This window comes from Jatropha curcas, chromosome 2 (assembly GCF_041381405.1).
Source record: "Jatropha curcas cultivar XTBG-Jc1 chromosome 2, XTBG_Jcur_1.0, whole genome shotgun sequence".
In the NCBI taxonomy this organism is placed as follows: Eukaryota; Viridiplantae; Streptophyta; class Magnoliopsida; order Malpighiales; family Euphorbiaceae; genus Jatropha; species Jatropha curcas.
Window position 1 is genome coordinate 3,146,263 of NC_143152.1, and position 22,631 is coordinate 3,168,893.

Genomic DNA, 22,631 nt, shown 5'->3' on the forward strand with positions numbered 1-22,631 from the left:
GATTTTAATTATATTGGTTAAAAAAATAAAGATAGGTTATATTATATTATATAAGATACATATTAAATATGGGAAGGATATAATATATTTAATTATTATTTTTAATAATTCTTTAATTTGATTGGCTATAATTATTTCCTACAAATAATTTATGTTTAAAATAATAAATATAATTTATTATTATTTATTAAGAAATATATTAGAAAATTTTTTATTTGATATGAAATAGAAAATAAAACTCACAAGAAATATACAAAATATAAGATTATGGTACAACACTTTATATTAGCAAACCATATAACACATTGAAAGGATTTTTTTTTTTGAAAAAAAAACACCTATAAAATTAATTATATGCTCATAAATTTTAGCAAAAAGTAAAAAAAAAAAAAAAACTAAAATTATAAATGATGCTTTAAAACAATCATTAATATATTAGTTGCACAAATTCTCATTTGCAATTTCCACAATAACATATTCTAATCGCTAAATTCACAAGACCTAATAAATGGATTGCATTTTTTTTTATTTTTGGAAAGAGCATAAATGGATTGCAATTGATTAGAAAAATACACTCGCACCTAATTGTTTTTTTCCCCTAATAATTTGTATTATTTCCTTCTTGTTTATCTTATTGACTTTATATAGTAGCCCTATATCATGAAAAGAAAAATTGAATCATACAAGATTTCCTTTGTTAATTGTATTTTTTTTTTTTTTTTTGAAAATGGCTTTATTAACTGTATTAAGGATCAAAAATCATAATCTAATTTGTGATTCTCATTTATACAATATATGTCAGATTATGTTTTCAGTTATGAATTTGAGTTTATCTCGACCGTCAAGGGGAGGGCTATCCCTGTATATAACCCACAGTATTATTTCGACTCATTAAGCCTCATAATGAATGATAAAAAAAAGGAATCATACATATATATTTTCCATTGCTTTAGAGATTTCTTGCCATATATAGAATAATGATCATAAATGATTCTTGCATTATATATAATATTCTTGATGCAAAATCATGCCAATACAAATTAGAAAGAATAGACACGGCCAGAAGAAGAAGTTTGAGATGGCCAACCTTTGCTTACACAAATTCTTCATCCTTTTCCTCATTTTTTCAGGTTTTCTTCACAATTCTCTTTATCATTTTATACATTTAATTATAAAATTCTAAAAGATATCAAAATTCTTTATTTTTAAAGAATAGCACAAAATACTCCCAAAAGGGTGAGATGAGATAATAGTGATACTTCCTCCTTTAACCAAAGATCTTGAGTTCGAACTTTGGATGTTGAGTTCCTTTAAACACCTAGAAGGAAGCGTTTTATATCCCTTTATTGGTTTGTCTTGCGCGAATATAGATTAGTCGTACCAGTAGGTTTTAAATATCAGATGGTTATAGCCAAAAAAAAAAATATATAAATCTTTAGTATAATCTAAAAGAATTGTGTTGTTGCAGTTACATCAATGGTGGCAGAAGAAGCAAATGCAGCGAGAGTATGTGTAGAAAAAATATATCCAAGTGGCTGTACACAGGATGACTGTTCTCAAAAATGCTTTGCCAGACACCAGCAAAAGGATTCAATGTGCATTGTAAATCCAAATACAAAACAATCTGCTTGTTACTGTATTTGGATATGTGGTCTATAGTTGTGTTTGTAATTAAACTCTGTAATTGATTATTTCAATATTCAGTTAATCAATCAAATACTTTGTTTCAAAAAATAATGAATAAAGATTTAGTTTATAATATTTCCTTGGTTATTCTTTTTTATTTAGTGGTGTTTACAATTTACAGTTAACCAAAAAAAAATTCGTTTCAGTTATTTGTTTATTAAATGAGTTCGATAAACAGGTTAAAATTCTAAATATATATAATTGAATTTGAAACCAAATCATACTTATTTCAATAATTCCAATAATCGAACCAAAATAAAAATTTCAAAATATAACAAATTCTGAACTTTTAGTTCTGACATTTTTTATATTCAAAATTAAAAGTGAAAGACGGAAGTCCTCACACGGACACTTTTTCTATTCGGGATTATTCAGATTTTTTATTTCAATTATGAAAAATAACATTATTAACTTTTAATTTGACCAATTAAATGCTTAAGTTTGTAAAATTATTAACAATTTAATTTGTGAAATTATTAACAATTTAATTTGTGAAATTAGCATATTTACACAATTTTCAATCATTCAATAAAAAATTAATAAGTGTGATTTTGTTTACATTTTTTACATTTTTTTTTAATTATTAGAGAAGTACTTTTAGGTGGAATTTTACCAGACCATTTGTTCAGCAATGAGCGGCTATCCAAACGAGTCATAACAAAGTAGCATCTCCTGAGTAGAAATTTGCTAATTTGATTTCATGATTAGAAATGAGTGGAATATTTATTTATTTTCTTATTTAATAAAGTTAGAATTACATATCGAATAAATTACCAAATAGACAATAGCATATAAGAATGGAATACTTATTAACCTTTTGTTCAAATGTTAGATAAGTCTCAATGGATTCCACCCTTATGCAGTTCTTTTCTCAACTGTATAAACGCAATGCCATCCAACGCTACGGTAAATAATAAAAATAATACTTTAACTTAGTAAATAATACTAAAAATTACATGAAAAGCTATTGTCGAATAATAATCTAACTACTGATTCATCTCTCTTTTACAACTCTTTTTTTTTTTTTTCTTTTTGTTTTGTGTTTTTTTTTTCCACGGATATTTCCAAATCTTATTAACTATTATCCATATTTCCTTTCATAACTTTTTTTTTTTTTTTTTTTTTTCCCACAAATATCTCCATCTAATGTCATTTTAGATTTTGTGGCTAGAGGTGTAAATGAGCTGAGCCAGCTCGTGAGTTGTTGGGGTTCAACTTTAATTGAGTTCGAGCTTGAACCAACTCATTTGCTAAATGAGTCAAGCTTGAGCTTAATAATATTTAACTCAAAAGTTCGTCAAGTTTTTATATTTTCATATGTATAATATTTATTTTAGGCTCATTCAAGCTTCAAATTTTTGACCTTAAAGTTAAATTCAAGCCATAAGTCAAGCTTAAACTGAGCTAAAATTCTATCAAACCGAGTTTCAAATTCGACTCGACTCACTTACATTCCGGTTGTCCCTTTTTATTACTGTTCTTTTCATGGATCGAATCTCTAACATTGTATCAATTGTTGGCCGAACTCAAATGCATCTTAATATTTGATTCACTCCTCATAGTTTTTCACAAATGTAATAGTCTCTAACATGAATACAAAAACTGAATTATACAAGGTTGTCTTTATTATTAATTGTATTAAAGGATAAGATCAGTTAGTGAAATATCATAATCCAATTTTATACTCGAAATGAACCTATCTCAGATTAGATTATGTTTTCAATTTTGTATTTGAAAGCTTTCATTATTTTCTCTCCTTGACACAAAAATTCAATATTACATTTCACCTTACATTAAACATAATTATAAATGCATATTACTTCTAATCCAATATATAGACAATTTTCTTTAAAATTAAAAAAAAAAAATCCACATTTATGTATTTTAGAGATTTTCTTACTATTTACAACAATGTTCATAATTGAGATTAGCACCATATAATATGCTTGATGCTACAAGAAAGAAACATAGGCAGTAGAAGAAGTTTGAGATGGCCTTTCTTTCCTTCAGCCAATTCTTCATCCTTTTCCTTATTTTCTCAGGTTTTCTTCACAGTTAATATTATAAAATTATTTCTTTTGAATCTCATTTTTTATATTCTATGAACTTTTAAAAAAACCACAACTTTATTAATTTGGCAGTAGAATTAACAAAAGTAGACTGTATCTCCAGACGAACTTTACTTCGGGAAATTTAAAATCTGAAGTCACTATTGTTGGTAGATTTTATTTGAATTTTACTCCGAAAGCACATATTAAAAAAGAAACAAGACCTCAAAAAACTTTCGTTAGAAGAAAAAAATAGTATAAAATAATATAATGTTAAGAATTTTTATTTGTAATGTAAATTTAAAAGTGTAATCTTGTTGCAGTTGCAGTTGCATCAATGGAGGCAGAAGCAAATGGGGAGAAAAGATGCGAAGAAAAGCTATATCCAACTGGTTGTACGCTTAATGATTGTGGCAGAAAATGCTTTGAAAGGCACTACCAATTTGGTGGGATATGCATTGAAGATACAGTAACAACAAAATATTCTTGTCACTGCGTCTGGACTTGTGGTTGATACTCTTGTTTTTGAATTCTATAATTTGAATTTTATAAATAAAATTCAATTAATTAATGAATAAATAATGAATTTATTTTATAATATTGCTTGGTTGTTCTTATTTGCTAAATTCAAATGTTATATTTTAATTCATATTAGAATATTTAACAAATAATTGAACTCAATAAAATAATATTAAAAATATATATCAAAATAATATATATATACTTTTTTATTCAAATATCAAAATTAAGACAAAAAATTCTCTAAAGATCTGTTCGAAAAAATTATTTGTTTTGATAGTTGTTATCTGTTTTAATAGCATCTAACTATTTGAATATCTAGTAGCTGTTTGAATAGCTTTTCATAATACAAGAATTATTACCGGACTAATATTTTATAAAAGCTACATTAACTAAGCTATTTAAACGTTATATTATCACAATATAAAAAATAGTTTTTAGCGTTTTGATTAATTACTTAAAAAGTTATTATGGAACACAGCCAAAATACATCATTAATGTTTAAATGACCTCATTTCTTGCCTGAATAGGAAAAATACATTCTTAGTTTAAAAACCAAAAAAATGGAGTGTAGCTCATCCTAAATGGAAAATTTTTTTTATTAAATTATTATTTATAAGTAATTTAAATTTATTTGAGAAGGGAAAGAATAGTTCAGACTAACAATATATTGATTAAACTTTTGTTTATTCATTAATAAGTAATATTTAAAATTTAAAACATAGAAGTCTTACTATTTTTCACTAAAAAACTAAAAACTGAGAGGTGACGTTTGTCCAACTTTTGGGTGAGGAGTTGCGTGCTTTTTCTTCCTCTTCTACAAATTTAGTAGCCTCCAACATGAATACAATATATATATAATCGAACAAGATTTCCTTAATTAATTGTATTAAGGATAAGATTAGTCAGTCCAACATCATAATCTGATTTGTGATTCTCTTCTATACTTAATCCTAAAATGTGATGTTTTAGTAATAATTAATTGTTTTAATGGTTGTTAGCTATTTTATTAATATTTCAGTACACATTAATCGGAGTATGAGATGGAATAGTATGAATCCTTTCAGCCGTAACCATAGGTCTCGAGTTTGAGTCCTGAACATAGAGTATCTTTAAATATTCGGGAGAAAGCGTTTTCTTCCCTGTACGTCAAAACATTAAATACTACGTTAATAGTTATTACCGAAAAATGCCTTAAATTGAATATATGTCAAATTATGTTTTTAATTTTGGATTTGAAAGCTTTTGTTATTTGGTTTCCTTAACACACAATACTAATAGTTTTGAGATGAAATCATCTAATTTGTTTTATGCATTTCTTGTTTCAACTTTCTTACTATATAAAATAATGTTCATAAATGACTCTAGCACTATACATAATATTCTTGATACAAAGTATTTCTACAATCCAAGAGAGAAAAATAGGCAGAAGAAGTTGTTTGAGATGGCAAATCCTTCCTTCAACCTTTTCTTCATCCTTTTCCTTATCTTTTCAGGTTTGAGATGGCAAATTTTAATGTGAAAAAACTATTTTCTTTCGCTTTCTCTTTTTAAATCTCTTTGATTAATTCTAATTAAAGATATAATACTGTTGTTGCAGGAGCATCAATGGCGGCAGAAGCAAATGCACAGAAAAGATGCCAAGAAAAGTTATATCCAAGTGGCTGTACACTTGAGGATTGTGGCAAAAAATGCTATCAAAGACATGGCCAAGTTGGGGGCACATGCATTGGAAATGCAATTACAGCAAAATATGCTTGTTACTGCTTTTGGAATTGCGGTCGAGAGTTTCAAAATTCTCATTCTCATATTATAAATTATGTGTAAGAATTCAATTGTATTCAGTTAATGAAATAATATCTTAATTTTGAATTATGATTAATAAAAATCTAGTTTATAATACTTGCCTATCCTGTTTGTTTAATGGTTTTCAACTCAAAATTATTTTAGTTCCTTTAAGATCATTTTCTTTTATTCGAGAGAACGAAATTCATTCTTTATTTTTCCCGTTCAAAATAAGATAATTTTCAAAAAGAAAAATCAATTGTAAATAAATTTCTTGCACAATTTTCACATCTTTTCTTTGATTTCTATTTTCTTGGAACAATGTTTCTTTTGAATTTTAACGTTCTCAAATTTGAGATTTTAATTGGTTTTCTATTTGTGTAAGATGCCAATTTATTATTATTATTATTATTATTTTGAAAATTAAAGGGATATAATTAAAAATATTTGAGAATTGTGTGTTGGTTTCATAATTTAATTTCTGAGCATCCAGAAATATTTAGCGAATCTTTTAAGTTATTGAAAAACCAGGAAACTTAAGAACAAGACGACACGTCGCTTTAAGCCAAAAATTATACCTCGTCTAGAGCAATATGGCAAACAGCCATGGCCACTGACGTTGGATATGATAAGAGGATGAAAACGTGTTTTGACAATTAATCCCATCAAAGTGAAAATATTTCGTAGTTAAATGACACACAAGCTCTCTAATGCCTATAATATTTATACCTCTCCAGGATGGAATGCAATGTTATTCGTAGTTCTTACAACTAGACACAATTTAAAGTACCAATACAAAGTATCAAATATTTCTTTTGTAAGGTCAGAAACACAGAACTAGAAATAATACAGGCAAATGCTTGTTACAATCAGAAGACAATATGCAAGCCCAAAATGTAGAACACTGCTGAAATTAAGGACCGGAATATCACACATTGATCAATCAAAGATAGATTCAACAACTAAAAGAAAGATCGATTCTTTGGGATCCTTCCTTTCTTCAAAGGGAACGAACAAAGATAGAACAGAAATGGTAATCTCTTGCATGTCTTCACTTTCTATCCTATTGATGCATGCAGATAACAGATTAAGCAGAAGCAAAAGTAGAAATATATTTACAACTTCCAAGAACATGAACCAGAGGTAAAAGCCAAGAATGATTTGCCTGTGACCACAAATATATATAAATTGTGGATCCTCGATCCGGCGAAGGTTAATACTTGATACCCCACCAAATGAGAAGGAAAACCTAATAATATCTTTAAAAATAAGGAAACAAGCATGGAGTGGTCAGCATAAAACTTGCTTATGGTTGTCCAATCACCAATATGCTTTCATGTTGCAATCCCTTTCTTCCACAATCCTGTCTGAATTAGAATGATGTTTTGATAATTGAAATTCAGCAAAGTATTGGTAGCACCCATTACTATTTGCACTAGTGTAGGTTTGCTGTGGGATTTGTTCATGTAAATAGGTTTCTGTTATAGTGCCATTACCTGTTGATGAATCTGCATTCTTGGAAGAGTTGACAGGCACAAGTGTTGCTCTTGATGAGTTTATGGAAGGTTTTGCAACAGTTTCACTGAAGTTGTTGACCTTGTCAGGAGCATTGTTGTCAAGCTTCTTAGTGTTCAGAAAGCGGCCTCCACAACCTCTAGCCCTCCTCAGAGCATGTAAATGTCGAGACTCGTGGAGATAAGGCTATAGAGAACACAACAAAATGGGAAATGTTAGATAGAGCTAGGACTCGAACAAGAAAACTTAAAGCAATATCCTCAAATGGAGAGAATGTTATACTTCTTTCCAAGTCAAAAAATTAAACTTATGCTAGACATCGAGAAGATCATAAAGTTCCCAAGAAATTAATGCCAATTAAATGTGATCTATTGTTTATAATTTGATGATACCATAGACAAACCATAATGATCAGGACGCAATTGAAAAGATTGAAAAGCATGTGCCTGCCTATAAACCACATAACACAAATGTTAAGCCATATCTTTATCTTACACAAATTCCTATAATTTGGAGTATATTACTAGGATTTCTAGCTGAGTAAATGTATAAAGTTCAGTTGAACTAAACATATGAAGGATGCAAACCTCTTCCCCAATCCGATAAGGGGAGAAATTTTTTATTTGATTCTTTTTTATTCGACCATAAAACAACATTTGCTTTTTTCTTTTCTCAGTATAGACGCTACATCATGCAAACAACAATAGCAGATTTCTTTTATTTGTTTCATATTTATTTAGTCTCTTAAGATGCCCTTCAGATACCATTTAGGTGCCAAGGCAATTTGGAAGATCCATTGGCTTGCCTATTCCAATTTGACAACCAAAGGACTAGCATACTTTCACTTGCTGCTTTAATTTTTATTTTATTTTATTAATTTTTTTTAACTGTTTTGCTTCAGTCCTTGTAGCCACAGTTCCTTCAACTTTAATGAATCACCTCTCCATGACACTTCATTAGCACTATTGCTAACTATATTTAACAAAACTCCCCGGAAAAAAAAAATAATAAAAAAAAAATAAAAATAAAAATAAAAATAAAAACATACAAGTAAAATACAAAAATGATATGGCCAAAAAACTACTACTTCCACTGTTTTCATTTGTTCTGAAGAAACACAATAGTGAACAATAAATATTAGAAAAGTTCTTCAGATTATCAAAGAACTACCCAATAGTAATTAAAAAAAAAGAAAAAAAAAAAAAAGCCTAGGTAGACCATTACTTACCACCAATTGTTTAAGTGAGCAATAGAAAATATTAAACCTGTAGCACCCCAGAAACAACAGTGTGAGGATAAAAAACATTCCCACTATCAAGATTATGTTGGAGTAGAGGGAGATTGTAAGGAATATCTTGTTTTGATTTAATTTAAGTGTTTTCAAGTATAACTTAGAGTGATACTTCACAAAGTTTCATAAGTCTATTCTTCCAGGAAAAGAAATAGAATACACACAAAACAACTTCATGTTTTACAGGGCAACACTATTATCTTATAATAGCAAAATATCAATTGTTAGTCAGTTCTCCTGTTTAATGACTGCCATGCATGCAGCTTTAAAATACAAAGATGAAACTCGTCATTTTTCCCATCATCTTCTTTTTGTTCCCTCTCTTTATCTATGTTATCTAAGCTTTATATTTGCACGCTAAAACATAAGTGCAACCTACAACTCCTCCACCCCTCCCCATCCCTTTCTCCAAATAAAAACAAAATCAAAGCATGAAATTAATTTGTATGCAGTAGCTTTCATATCGAGCATTCCTGGTTGTTCATGCCAATAGCATGATAATTTCTTTAACCATACCACAAAACTTATGCAAAATTTGCAACTAAAAAGCATGCAACCAAATGAAATTAGTACAATCTAAAATTGCTAAACTTAAAAATGGATGGACAGGCACAAATATATACCTTTCTAACTTTTATTAGTTTCTTTTCCAGCTCAGCCTTGGCACGTGATCGTCTTCGCCTTAAAATGCCATGATACTGCTTGGCGTTAACATAAACAGGCTCTTCTGTCATCTCAAGGGGCAACACCATTCTAGTGTTATAGGCTCCGAGATGAGAATGAACCTAGGTCAATACAATACATGTTTGTTAACATAGTAGGTTTTGTCTGGTAGGATACTGTGGAAACAAGAATTTAACAGGAACAGTCATCAAATGCAATGACATTTTATTCTACTATGTAGTTGGAAATAAAATCAATGTATTATATAATGTTTATAATTAGAGTTTATCTAGCTCTGATGGTACGGTGAAAGTAAAAATGATTAATAATTAATCATGATTATATAAATTTTTGTGTAATGAGAATTATATCCAAAAAATAAAGTAATATTACATTATGAATATCTTTATGCAACCAAACAAATAATAGATATGCACTAAACAGCCACAGATCATAACCCAAATATGCAAGAAAACACCATTGGCTTGAATATCTAACCCACTATTCTAGAAACATCAGAAGCCACTATATGTACAAGGAAATAAATGTATGAGAGTACATCGTGCTGTGTGCAAGTGGAGAGAGAAAGACAAAGGACAAACAAGAAGATTCACATTACTGACTTCCAAACTTCAAATTAAATTATTCATGATACAGAGAAATATTATAAAGCTTCATTCAGCCAATGAACAAGCTTGAGAGATTCCAGCACCTTCTGCAAGTCGAGCTACAACACACTTTGGTGATCCAAACTTCAAAAAAGCAAATAGAAAACCTACACAGATGGGTTATCCCAGTGTAGTATAAGAAGCTTCCCACATCACAAGCTCTGAATGTGCATCAGACAGATGAAATCAGAGTCAAATTACAGAAACACTTATCCTAGCACTCACCCTCTCAAAAGCTTCAGTGGAAACAGCATTGCACTACACTATTACATGGATTTAACCAGTGACCTCCAATCCACAAAAAGCAACCTTACTGTTGCTTTCTGTTTGTAAAAAGATTATGGTGACAAGACACATAATATTATTAGCATATGTTGCAGCCAACACATCTAATTTAAAGTTTCGAAAAAGATGCCAAAACTAGTTCTGCAGCTCCTAATCTGCTAGTAATCTTTTGTTCAGCTTAGATGCTATATCTGTTATTTTATGCGAGTCTCTTCTCCATTACAAACTTCAATAGAAAATTACAAAGTACAAGTCAACCATCTTTCTTTTCTACCTTTGCACCCTCTATTAGGAAACGCATTCTTATTGACCTACATGACATAATGAATTCAAAATCCAAGTGAAACAACACTTACATTAACTGAGAAATTGAAACTAATTGGGCATCTGAACCCATATCAGACCAAGCAGGAAGCGATTTTTATATAAATTCAAATTTGCTCCTAGTTGCATTCCAGAGCCTGAGGTCCATGAACAGGTAAAGTTTCCTGGCATAATGGATTACGGATCTGAAAATGGATATGAGACACATGCCAGAGATAAAAAAAAAAAAATTCAATTTCAACTTTGACGCTGCTACAGAGAAATTGCGGTAAAGCTCAATAAAGAAGGCTACATACCAAAGAAAATACTATTTTAAATTTATATATATAAAACCAAATCAAATGCAGAAGAATAGCTATGGAACGAAATGGAAATGAGTTAATGCACAAGTGAAAGACAGGAGAAGAGTGAAGTACAAATGAGTAGTATCCATCAAGATCTGGTTGGGTAGGTGGCGCAAGGCATTCAACCATTGTTGGAGACATAATGGATACAGAATGCTGTGAGTTAGGATGTTCTTCTCCATATTTCCCATCTGTCAATGGAAAGAATATTGCTATTAGTATCATAATACAGATTTATATATCTTCTGCCTAGCCATCCTTAAACAATTGAATCATTTAAACCGTCACTAGTTACTCAAAGAGTCACAAGGAACATTCTTTATTTTCAGAAAACCAGCCATCTAATGTAAGACAATTGAGAGGGAATATAAGGTAATTAAATGAACAGCTTTTTAACAGCTATGGTACTGTAGTTTTGCAGAAGGTCAAAACTATATACATAAAGGATCCCTAAAACCAAAAATTCCAGAGACAATGTTGTGCTATGTGATTGCAAGAACAATATATAACAAAGTCAGCACTCAGACTATCCTTAATTAAGATAAAATTGAAGCTAACCAAACCAATAATTGTGGTCCTTTCAGGATTTCAATAAGATCAAAAACTGATAATAGCCATCGATTCATGACATGCTTTCAACTTTAAGCATACTTCCTTTCTTCTTGCATTCAACTCATGCGAGTCACATATGTATGCACAATAATTTATACAGTTAAAAAAGGAAGCATTCACACACTGCAAATCTGCATATGCATGCTTACATGTGCAAATATAATATGAAAAATAATTCACACATGAATGAATGCATAGGCTGCACAAAATTTAAATTACATCACGCAGTTGCCATACTTCATGGATATATATCATCTCAAAATACACTAGAGTAGTATTGATCCAGTCAGGAGATATTAGCATCTCATATAATCATAGTTAAAATATGAGCAGATAGCATTGGCCAGCCAATCTCCAATCTTGGAAAAATAATCTACAATGACACGGATTTTCTTTCTGGATGAATTCCTATTTATTTATTTCCATTAAAGTCTGTAAATGCATAATAACAAATGCCAGCAATCAAATGATTGTCAGAAAAATAAATAAAACAGAAAACTTGTTAAACTAAAAGGTAAAATTGCTGGATCAGTTAATAATGATTTCACCATCATTCTCAGTCATGATAGTTAACTCTTTTCATCTCAATTAAATGGAAGCTGATGATAGACTGAATACCAAATTAAACTCATATATGTCCATTAAGCTTAGCATTTAAAAATATTTCAATAGGACAAGTCTCATACACACAACTCAACATTACCTGATTGTGGCAAAATAGTGAACATTTCTTTACTAGCATCAGTTCCCTTTTCCAACAGATAGTTAGCTTGTGATTTGCTAGATTTCCCCACAAAACCATCCATGTACTTTGACAGAGAAAATTTTGCTGCGCTTTCCTCTACCATGTCTGAGAAGACAACATTATGCCCGATGCTATGCCACCAAGATTTGGAAGTAGGTGTACAAATACTATTGCTATTAAAATATAATTTTGAATTTTTATTGTCATCAGAGTTCATTTGCATGCCTCTTACTATATGAAATTGAAAATTTCCAGATCTGCCGCCTACCTACAACCAAAACAAAAACCATGTACTGAGAAGTCACTTGGGCATAGTGCAGCGCGAATATGTTATACATATAAGGATACCAGTTAGCACTGATTTCATGTACTCTATCTATCGGATTTAGTATAGACTATCAATCACAACAATAAATCATGGAGCCTCTTAAGCCCATTAACTAAAAAATATAAGCAAGAACATGCAAGGACTTGGCTGAAGATGTATCTTTCCAGTGCTATTTCAATGAAAAAAATCTTCTAAAAGACGGGCTATTCAAACCAAAAATAAATAAATAAATATATGATATGAGACATTTGGGAATCAATATATTGCACATAAAAGTATAAAAAGTTAAATTACATGAATTTTAACACATCTTATCCCTTAAGAATTCTTATTCCATTGATTTGTACAATTCCAACTTCATAACTCCTTCATACAAGTGGGATTCTAAATATAAATTACAGGTATAAGGACCACTGCTCATAAATGAGATATAAAATCAATAAAATTAATAACCTTTCAAGGATCACCAAAAAAATCTCAGCAAAAATAACCTCATGTGATAATTAACTTACTCTTCTTCTTCTTTTCTTTTTTTTTTTTCCTTTTTTTTCTTTGTTGTTGTCATGGAATCTTTAATCTCTAATATTTTGGATAACAAGAAAAACAATGATATGCACTTATTCATGCATAACATAAACAAATATTCACACTTATATAGTATATACATGCATGCATTCTCAGATACAAAAGTGTCATCCATACCTAAGAATAATGATCGAAGAAGTTACAATTGCAACAAGAAAAAGGAAAAGAAAGAGGAAGGAGAAGAAGCAAAGCAACAGAATTCAAACTATAATTCCCAAAATTTGAACAACATACAACCAACAAAGAGACAATTCAATGAAGAGAGAATTACCAAGTGAAGAGAGACCTTCTAATTCTTCTTCTTTGATTTATGAGTTATGACTTTCATCTTTGACAGGACAATTTGGTAGGAAGAGTGTACGCAGAGCAAGCATTTGAAGGAAGAGAAAAGAAAGAAATTGAATATACTTGCTGATAAACTTAGGGGTTAGCGGACACTTGGAGTGGGAGACCTATTTATCTTCCTAATGTCGTCAATCGTCAATCGTCAATTTCCATTTACTTATGATGACGAAACTACCCCTCTATTTTTTTTTTCCAACTTATTAGGAGATCTAATTGGATATAAATAACATGGCATGGTTTACGACACGCTAGCTTTTAAACGTAGTTTTTATTATTTTTACCAGATCAAAATCTTATCTCAACTTTTATAATAGCATTTAGAGATTAGGATATCTCGTTTTTTATAGTAGCTTTTAGATATTATGAGAACTTTAAACCGTTAAATATTTAAAACTTTTACTGTTAGCGTTTAACTTTTAATTAAAGTTTTTTTAACAATCATATCTATTAAATTTTTCTCTACTGACGTCTTTTTTTTTATTTTAAATTAAACAATTAATTAAATAATTATTTGAACCTGATACTTCTAATTTAAACAACTCCATGAACAACTACTAGCTGCCAACTAATAGTTAATAGTTAATAACTAACTAATATATGTAAAATTAGCTAACTAACTAATAGAATATGTAAAATATATAATTATATATTCTTTCTGTTCAAAAATATAAATCGTTTAAAATTTTTACATAATGATTAAGGATGAATTAGTTCTCCTATATTATAACAAAGTCAATAGTAATTTGATCAAATTATTGTTTATCTCAAAACTAATAGTTACTTATGAAATATTTATTGTATTTAATATAAATAAGAGTAACATTGAAAAATATCATTTATTACTCCTTAAAATACTTAAAATCACCTATATTTTAAGACAAAATAATTATCTAAAAATGATTTATATATTGGAGCTGGAGAGTTTTTTTTTAGAATCACTTCCATTTTCACTTAAATCAATCACTATTTATTGAATTATATATTTTTTTTGAAAGTAAATATTATATATCTAAAAAGGAAGGAAAAAAAATATTTTCAAATTAACATTAGAGTGCTTTTGAAATTTGTTTTGTTGGTATTAATTTTATTTAGGTAAAAAATTTCGTTATCTTCATATTTAGACGTATATATTCTCACTAATCACAAGTATATCAAAAGGCAATTTTTATTTTCACTTGAAATGAAAATGTTAAATTTATTTTTTTGGTTAAATGAAGAAAAATACTATGCAGTTATAATCGACATTTTTAAATTTTTTATAACAACATTTATAAATTATAATTTCAATAAAACTAATAATTAAATTAAAATATATTAGTTCTCTTATTCTAATTTTAATATTTACATTACATTTTTCCAAATTTTAAATTATTAATAATATCAACTAAATAAATTTACAAAAATCTCTTATGTGGAAGGATAAAGTCGTCTATGAGGAAAAGAAATCAATAATGCTAATTGTCCCATCCGAATCTCCCAAACCTTTCAAGTTTCAACTTCTATTTATGGCTTGAAACGTGTCAACCTGTGGATCCCATTCCTCCAAAAAGAATATAAGTCGGGCCCCACCGAGTCAGTATACCTACGCCACGTAGTCAATTTCAGTCGACGCAAACAGTAAAGTGGGTGATGACTGGTGAGATAACGAAGCCTTAACGGCGTAACACTGTCGTGGCGATAGGTAGCAAACGGAACGGTCAATTTTTTTTTGTGACCAGGCGTTAGGCGACAAGCACGCACAGATCTCTAGGATGCGACGTGGACTTCCACGTGTCCCCAAGAGACAAGGAGTAAACTGTAAGCCGCCTGAAGAGCGTCTACAAAGGAGCCACGTGGTGTTACTGACGAAGCTTTGGGAAGGAAAAGAGGACAGATGTTTTTATTTAACTAAAAAACAAAAATTGAAGCACTGACAACAGTATTACCGATGATAACGTTAGCGGCCGAAAATTAGAGAGCAAATTTACTTGATTGAATAAATAGAAAGACATCAACGTCAATTACTTAATTAAATATATAAATTCGCTCTTCAGTTTAATTATTTTAGTCCTAGACATTGTTGATTTTTATTTTAACATGTTAAATATTTAATGTATGAAATTATTTTATTAAATACATTAATTCATAAAAATAGAACGATATATTAGATAGTTGAAATAGTTATTATTTCAGAATACTTTTATTATTCTCTCTCCACTAGTTCACACTGATTCATCTATGACAATTAGGGGCGAATTTGTAATGGATAGACAAGGGCATCGGTTCAATTTGAACCGGAATTAAACTGTAACCAAATTGTACTATAGAGGAATTAGAATCAAATTGAAATCGTTGATTCAAAATTTTAAATCAGAATCGACGGTTCAAGAGTTGGTTAAGATTCATATGAATGTTAAATTCTGAACCTGAATCAGCTCGGAATTGATGGTTAACCGGCGGTTCCAATTCGATTTAAACCAGAGATTTTTTATTTTTATTTTTAAAATTATAATCACTTAGCCTATTTTGATTCAAAATTTTGAACTGAAACCGGCGATTCAAGAGCTGGTTAAGGTTCATATAAATGGTAAATTTTGAACTTGAATCAGCTAGGAACCGATGGTTAACTGGCGGTTCCAATCCGATTTGAACCAAAGATTTTTTATTTTTATTTTAAAATTATAATCACTTAGCGTATTTTATAAAATTTAGTATATAATTATAATGTTTAATACAAATGGGAGTTTAACATTTTTTTTCCTTTTAAATATTTTACTTAGTTAAAAGTTACATTGTTTGAAGCATTTTTAAAATATTTCTAATAATTTATTTAATTAATAACATTTAGAAAAAATAAAATAATAATTTATTTGATTATTTTGTAAAATTAATTGATTTTATTGTTTATATAAATGCGAGCATTTTAAAAGTTATTTAAAATAAATTTACCGATTTTTTTTTTAAATTTGCATTAATTTTTTCAAAAGAAGATGCTTTGGAATCAAATTTTATTTTTCTAGAAAAAATTAATATACATATCACCGGAAATCATGATCGAAACCATTATTTCATTGGATAAGTATGAATGTTTATTTGGGTTTTTTTTTTTTTAAATAGTTCACACACTAAAGTAAAAAATCTTTAACAAGTTAAGAAACCAAAAGTTATATTATCCTGCCAACCTTAATTAAATGTACCAAAACCCTAGACAATAATCCTTAGCAGAAGCCTATCTTCTTTTTCTCTTTTTTTTTTTTAGAGATGTATTACACTGTCTCCGTTCTATAATATTTCCCATATTTGAGAAAATAATTTGTTTTAAAATACTCGTCACATTTGTGGTTTCAAATGTAACACACTAAATAGTTCACACACTAAAGTAAATAGTTCACACACTAAAGTAAAAAATCTTTAACAAGTTAAGAAACCAAAAGTTATATTATCCTGCCAACCTTAATTAAATGTACCAAAACCCTAGACAATAATCCTTAGCAGAAGCCTATCTTCTTTTTCTCTTTTTTTTTTTTAGAGATGTATTACACTGTCTCCGTTCTATAATATTTCCCATATTTGAGAAAATAATTTGTTTTAAAATACTCGTCACATTTGTGGTTTCAAAGAGTAATAAATATTCATTTTTCATATTTACCTTTTATATATAACCAATAATTATTACTTCAATAATTTGATGACTTACTTAGAGAATTAGTATAAAATAAAGGTAATATAGTCAATTTACTCAATAATTTATTATATCTTAAACAAATTTAATAATTTTTTTAAAGGACGTAAAATTTCATACGTGATAAATATTATGGAACAAAGATGATTAACTATTGTTAAAAGGAGACGTAGAGATGGGGTATATACGTGTGTAAACTTGTTGATCGGAGAATTCAAGTACTCCTTAATGGCATGAGATATAGTGCCTAATGGGTAATAGGCAATTAATTTAGAAGTCTTCAATCTCACTCTACTTGCTGAATACTCTGAAAATAGCCATATGGTACTCTAATGTGTTGCATGGAAACTCTTTTTGACTGCTGGTTTGCATTTTGAAAATGTTTTCTGCATGGAAACATTTCGGGATTGTTTAAGCAGATCGGATAATTTGAAAATGGAATTCCGCTCTCGGAGGTACATTTTCACAAATGAAAATTCTCGAAAACTTATTTATCCAATTAAAATAAATACATATATAAAAATATAAATTCACAAAACAAGTACTTTATTGTCACGACCCGATTTCGTGGGTCGGACCGGCACTAGGGCCCAGGTAAGCTTAAGGCTTCCGAGGCCCGTAGTAAGCCTGAAACACTAGAATCTATTATCTCGGTATAAAATTCAACATTCAACCCATGTGATTATAAAAAAAAATAAACCTCAATATTTTATTATTTCTCGGCCCAAGTTTATCTTCTTCAACATTCTATAGTTCGGGCCCAATTTACAATACATCACATTCTAATATGGGCTTACAGAATTATTTATCTATGTTAATACCCGACTAAATATATGTAAATCCTACAACTGCGGAGTCACTAACTCTTTGGTATACATAGCTTTGTACACACATAATTACATAGGAAAATAATTGTGGAACTAGGAAAAATTTCTCTATTGTCCTGCGCCGAAGGAACATAGCCTAAATTGGATTTAAGAAAAACTTACTCCCTGAAAACATCAAACAAAACATGTGAGTTTTCTAAGGAGAAATAATTATTGCACAACACACGCAGTCACACAAATATGTAAACATATCAATCTAGTCATTCGACTAGTTATATGCTCACGCAGCCAGTCACACAAATGGCACATCACCAGCACTCACAATCATTAACATCTTCATATAATCACATCACGTGGAGATTAGTCAGTGGAGTCACCGAACCCCCGATGAGCCGTCCTCCCACATGGCTCATCCTCTCACATGTGCACCAGGGAGCCGATCCCTCATACTGGCCGACCGGTCTAATCCTCACTTGACCAACCCTCTCATTGTTTTTCTATCCTCTCTTTTCTTTTTCATACCAACAGGAGGCAACCCGGTGGTCTCCATCCAATCTAGATCATCAAGCGCTCACAACAGGAGGCCACCCTGCGGGCTGCGATCAAATCTAGACTGTCCGGTGCGCAACGACGAGAAGCCAACCCGTGGTTAACGGTAACGGTAACGGTAGGTGCACACGGGGGCGCCGATCTCCCATTTACCCGGCTAACGGTAATCATATTGGATCCATATAACGGTACGGTCTCACAGTCCCATGGTGACCCACTTCATCCAAATTCCACACAAACAAAGCACAGCAATATCACAACACAATTAATCAAGTATTGCAATTAAATGCAAGCATATTAATCAATTAAACATCGTAATGCAATGCACAATTAGACATCCATTCTCAAATGCAAATAACTAAATAAATAAAAAATTAACAATAAACAACAATGATGAAATAAATAAATAATTGAATAATTAAATGAATAATCATGATAATAATAAAATAATTAGAGCACTTTATTTATTAAATATCAAGTTATAGAATTAATCTAAATAAACTTATTAATTATGTGTAGCCTAGGTTCTACTGAAATTTCGGCAGCATTTCCCCTAAAAATGGGACTATCCACCTGTTTAAATATCAAAAATTTCATTCAATATTAACTCAATCCACACAGCCCATCCGTCGGGCAATCAATCAAATCAAATACCCATCCGCCTTCAATAATATATCACCAATCAACCATAATTTACAAATTAAAAGACCTTCAACTATTCTAGGAATATTATCAATAATTCTTTGCTTAAGGTATAAACAATATCATTAAACATTTATTAAAGTTCTAGACTAACTATTAATAACTAATATTTCAATTAACTTCCAAGTTAGTAAATACTTCTACTAGATAACTCAACTCGAAACTTAAACATATAACTGAAGCTTCATAAATTTCTCCGTCTTAACATAAAAATACCACTTCTAGATATAGCTAAAGAGTTTTTCAATTGAATCGTTAATTTAGCAAAAATATTGCTATCAAGCAGTAACCAACACTAACCAACATAAGAGTATTGAAAATATAAATATATATACATACATCTGTTTCCATACCAATTATTTAAAATGGTACGAAGTACCTGAAACAGCGACTGTGCCCAAGAAAAATATATTTTTCCTTAAACTTGAGCTCATATCGCACTAAGAACTTGGTTTATGACTTTGCATATTCATCCCAAACACTATAATTCAAGAAATCAACTAAATAATTACTGCTAGCTCAAGGAATTCAAGATTTCCTATTTAGTACCCATAATATATCCCCTGGTTTTGCACATTTTTTTTTTTTTAATAAAAATTCAGTTTATAACTCATTCAAATTGGAAACAATTCAATTCCTCCTTCCTAGGATATCGAGAACTTGACCATAAAGCTAACTAGTTATTTTTAACCTAAAGAATGCTTAATTCTTCACAAGGATTTATAATAAACGCAATAATCTAACCATCCCAATATAGGAATCATTTATATACCGATTTCAAGAGCAAAAATTCAAAATTTCTATTCACATTCGCCTAAACAGTAGCTAAATTTATAAATTCCTGCAATAGATCAAGTACTAGCGATAATGTTGCTGTCATAATCATGCTATATCTATTCTTAACTAAAATTCCCTTGTTCATGCTAAACTTATCCATTAACTTAGCTAATAATTTAAACTAAATTAGAGAATCAATTTTTTCCTTAAAAAAAATGTATGACAGCAGGAGCTAGGGTCTAGATTTATGCAATAGTTTTATTCATGATTCAAAACCTCAATCTTTGATCAAAGAATTCATAAATTAAACGGATGAATGTTGGGGATTAACTTACTCAGCTGGAAAATGTCGGAAACTTGAAGGTGAAAGCAGATGACGCGACTGTCTCGAGTGAAACGGAATCGCGACTCGCTCGTGATCCCATGCTTCGCCAGAATCGGAGACGAAGAAGGAGAGGGAGAAGCTCGCCGTCGATGAAGGGGAGGACTGGAACCGTTCGGTGGTGACAAGGCCGCCGGAAAAATCAGTGGAGGGAGGAAGAAGAGAGGAGGGTCGCGCGCATGGCGCTGGCGCAAGGAAGAAGAAGGGAAAAGAGAAAAGAAAAAAAAGAAAAAAAAATCTTGGGGCTTCTAGACCATTCCGGTTCGATTCGAACCGGTTTGGTCTAATTTAATGATTTGGCTCGATTTTTGCTCGGTTTACAGGTTTTTCACTTGGTTTTCAAGCTATTTGTGTGGTTTTTGAAAGGTCAATTTGGTTTTAAGGCCCGGTTTGATTTATTTTAATTATTTAGTTTGGTTCCATAATATTTTCTCCCTTTACTCAATATTAATAAAATATGAACAATTATGATATTTGATTTTTAGGAAAATTAATTTATATATATACATAATAGATTAATTGCTGGACTTCATATTGTTATTCGAAAATTTAACTGTTCTCGATTCAAAATTTTCGACATTATTTTTGGGCTTGGGTCCAATTCGAAAATTTAGGCTTGAATTAAGACTGTATTACATTTACAGCCCACACGGTCAAAATTCCCGATTTTTTTAATTAAATAAATATCCAAAAATTTCAAAAATAAAAATTCGGGGTGTTTCATTTATGAATATGAAACTTGTAATTGGATTTATTTATTTTTTCTTTTAGATATAATTAAATGTTGATTGGGTTTAACTTATTCTTGAATATATTTAATGGTTTATGATAATTTATTTTTATTTTTATAAACATAACCTTATACTGTTCATACATGCATGTTTCTCCACATTTTCATTTTGTATATTTTCCCTTCCATATTCTATTTACATACAATATAATCTAATCTATTTTGTGAACTCTTATGAATGAGATTATGAATGGTGAACAAATTGTACACTGCCTATGTTGTATTTATTTTCTTCATTTTATAAATTTGCAACCAAAAACAAGAAAAAATAATTTGAAAAAAGACTATAAAAATGAAACTCAATAAAGTGACAGAAAACACATCTAAATACGATATTCTATCATGATTTATTTTGTAATTTTCATTTATTGACTTGACTTTATTTTTTATTTTCAACATCAATAAATTTCATAAAATCATGATCTTCCAGTTGCAAAAAGGGCTATTTTAGTAATCAAATTTTTGCCTAAAATTACTATTTGATTTTTTTTTTCCTTTTGTAATTATTATTTCTTTGATTCTAGTTAGAGATTTTTATTTCTCTTGCAACAAACAAATGGCCCATTAGTGATTAAGCATTTGTTATTTTCTTGTTATTTTTTCCCTAAATCATAATTTAATTGAATTGAAGGAAAATAAGGAACAAGACCATCCTTTAAAAATGGATTGACAGTGATGATATGCTCTGCTCTGGGATTCTTTCTTCTATTCCTTTCCCCACCATGTTTTATTCTAACTGTCGTCATTCAATGAGATCATTATAATTAGGAATGAAAGATACAGAAATTACATACATTTTAATTGAGAAATTAAAGGAAAATTGGAAATGCGAATGTCAAATATTATATATCAAGTCATTTTCAATAGCAAAAAGATGCATAATCAGAAGAATAATATTCAATTATCAGGATATAAAAAGTAGCTTTCTTCTATCCTTTTTTTCATTTTTGCTAAATAAATACCACATCATCTATATTTATTTTGCTTTACTTCCCAGATTTTTAATTAATTCAAAAAGAACAGATAACAATTACCATAATAAACTATAATTAACATAAAGTTGCAATACATATGTATTTCTATGTATATATTTAAGAGTAATACATAAATTAATTAAGCTTTTTGATATTATTAAATGCTAAGAAGAAGAAGAGCTCTATTTCAGGAGGAGCAAAAAAGGTAATAGAAGAAGATGATTTC

At 29.7% G+C, this 22,631-nt stretch overlaps 1 protein-coding gene and 3 long non-coding RNA genes across 6 annotated transcripts; 2 read left to right on the forward strand and 2 right to left on the reverse strand.

Moving 5' to 3' along the window:
• The first annotated feature begins 1,044 nt into the window (after positions 1–1,044).
• On the forward strand, positions 1,045–1,779 carry LOC149498062 (uncharacterized). The gene is made up of 2 exons (XR_016319795.1): positions 1,045–1,130; positions 1,469–1,779. It is a non-coding gene; the product is annotated as an uncharacterized LOC149498062 (long non-coding RNA).
• Positions 1,780–5,536: 3,757 nt separating this feature from the next.
• Positions 5,537–5,959, forward strand: LOC149498063 (uncharacterized). The gene is made up of 2 exons (XR_016319754.1): positions 5,537–5,749; positions 5,854–5,959. It is a non-coding gene; the product is annotated as an uncharacterized LOC149498063 (long non-coding RNA).
• Positions 5,960–6,818: 859 nt separating this feature from the next.
• Positions 6,819–13,831, reverse strand: LOC105645194 (nuclear transcription factor Y subunit A-9). 3 transcript variants are annotated; one of them, XM_012230730.4, is made up of 6 exons: positions 13,670–13,831; positions 12,444–12,753; positions 11,201–11,319; positions 9,468–9,629; positions 7,535–7,739; positions 6,819–7,405 (listed from the first exon to the last, which is right to left on the reverse strand). In XM_012230730.4, the coding sequence occupies exons 2-6, from the start codon at positions 12,706–12,708 to the stop codon at positions 7,359–7,361; spliced, it is 798 nt and encodes a 265-aa protein (XP_012086120.1). In that variant the 5' UTR covers positions 12,709–12,753; positions 13,670–13,831; the 3' UTR covers positions 6,819–7,358. The 3 variants fall into 3 exon arrangements, with proteins under 3 accessions (XP_012086120.1, XP_012086117.1, XP_012086116.1); XM_012230727.4 differs by having other exon boundaries at positions 6,819–7,739; positions 12,444–12,749; XM_012230726.4 differs by having other exon boundaries at positions 6,819–7,739.
• Positions 13,832–18,086: 4,255 nt separating this feature from the next.
• Positions 18,087–21,070, reverse strand: LOC149498064 (uncharacterized). Its single transcript, XR_016319774.1, has 2 exons — positions 20,595–21,070; positions 18,087–18,396 (listed from the first exon to the last, which is right to left on the reverse strand). It is a non-coding gene; the product is annotated as an uncharacterized LOC149498064 (long non-coding RNA).
• Positions 21,071–22,631: the final 1,561 nt, after the last annotated feature.

What these genes read in the sequence shown, in the direction of transcription:
- LOC105645194 (XM_012230727.4), bottom strand. Translation starts at nt 12,708, where the DNA reads ATGCAAATGAACTCTGATGACAATAAAAATTCAAAATTATATTTTAAT. An exon ending in CACTATTTTGCCACAATCAG is followed by an intron (nt 11,320 to 12,443) that starts GTAATGTTGAGT and finishes TTCCATTGACAG; the next exon opens with ATGGGAAATATGGAGAAGAA. An exon ending in TTGATGGATACTACTCATTT is followed by an intron (nt 9,630 to 11,200) that starts GTACTTCACTCT and finishes GTATTGACCTAG; the next exon opens with GTTCATTCTCATCTCGGAGC.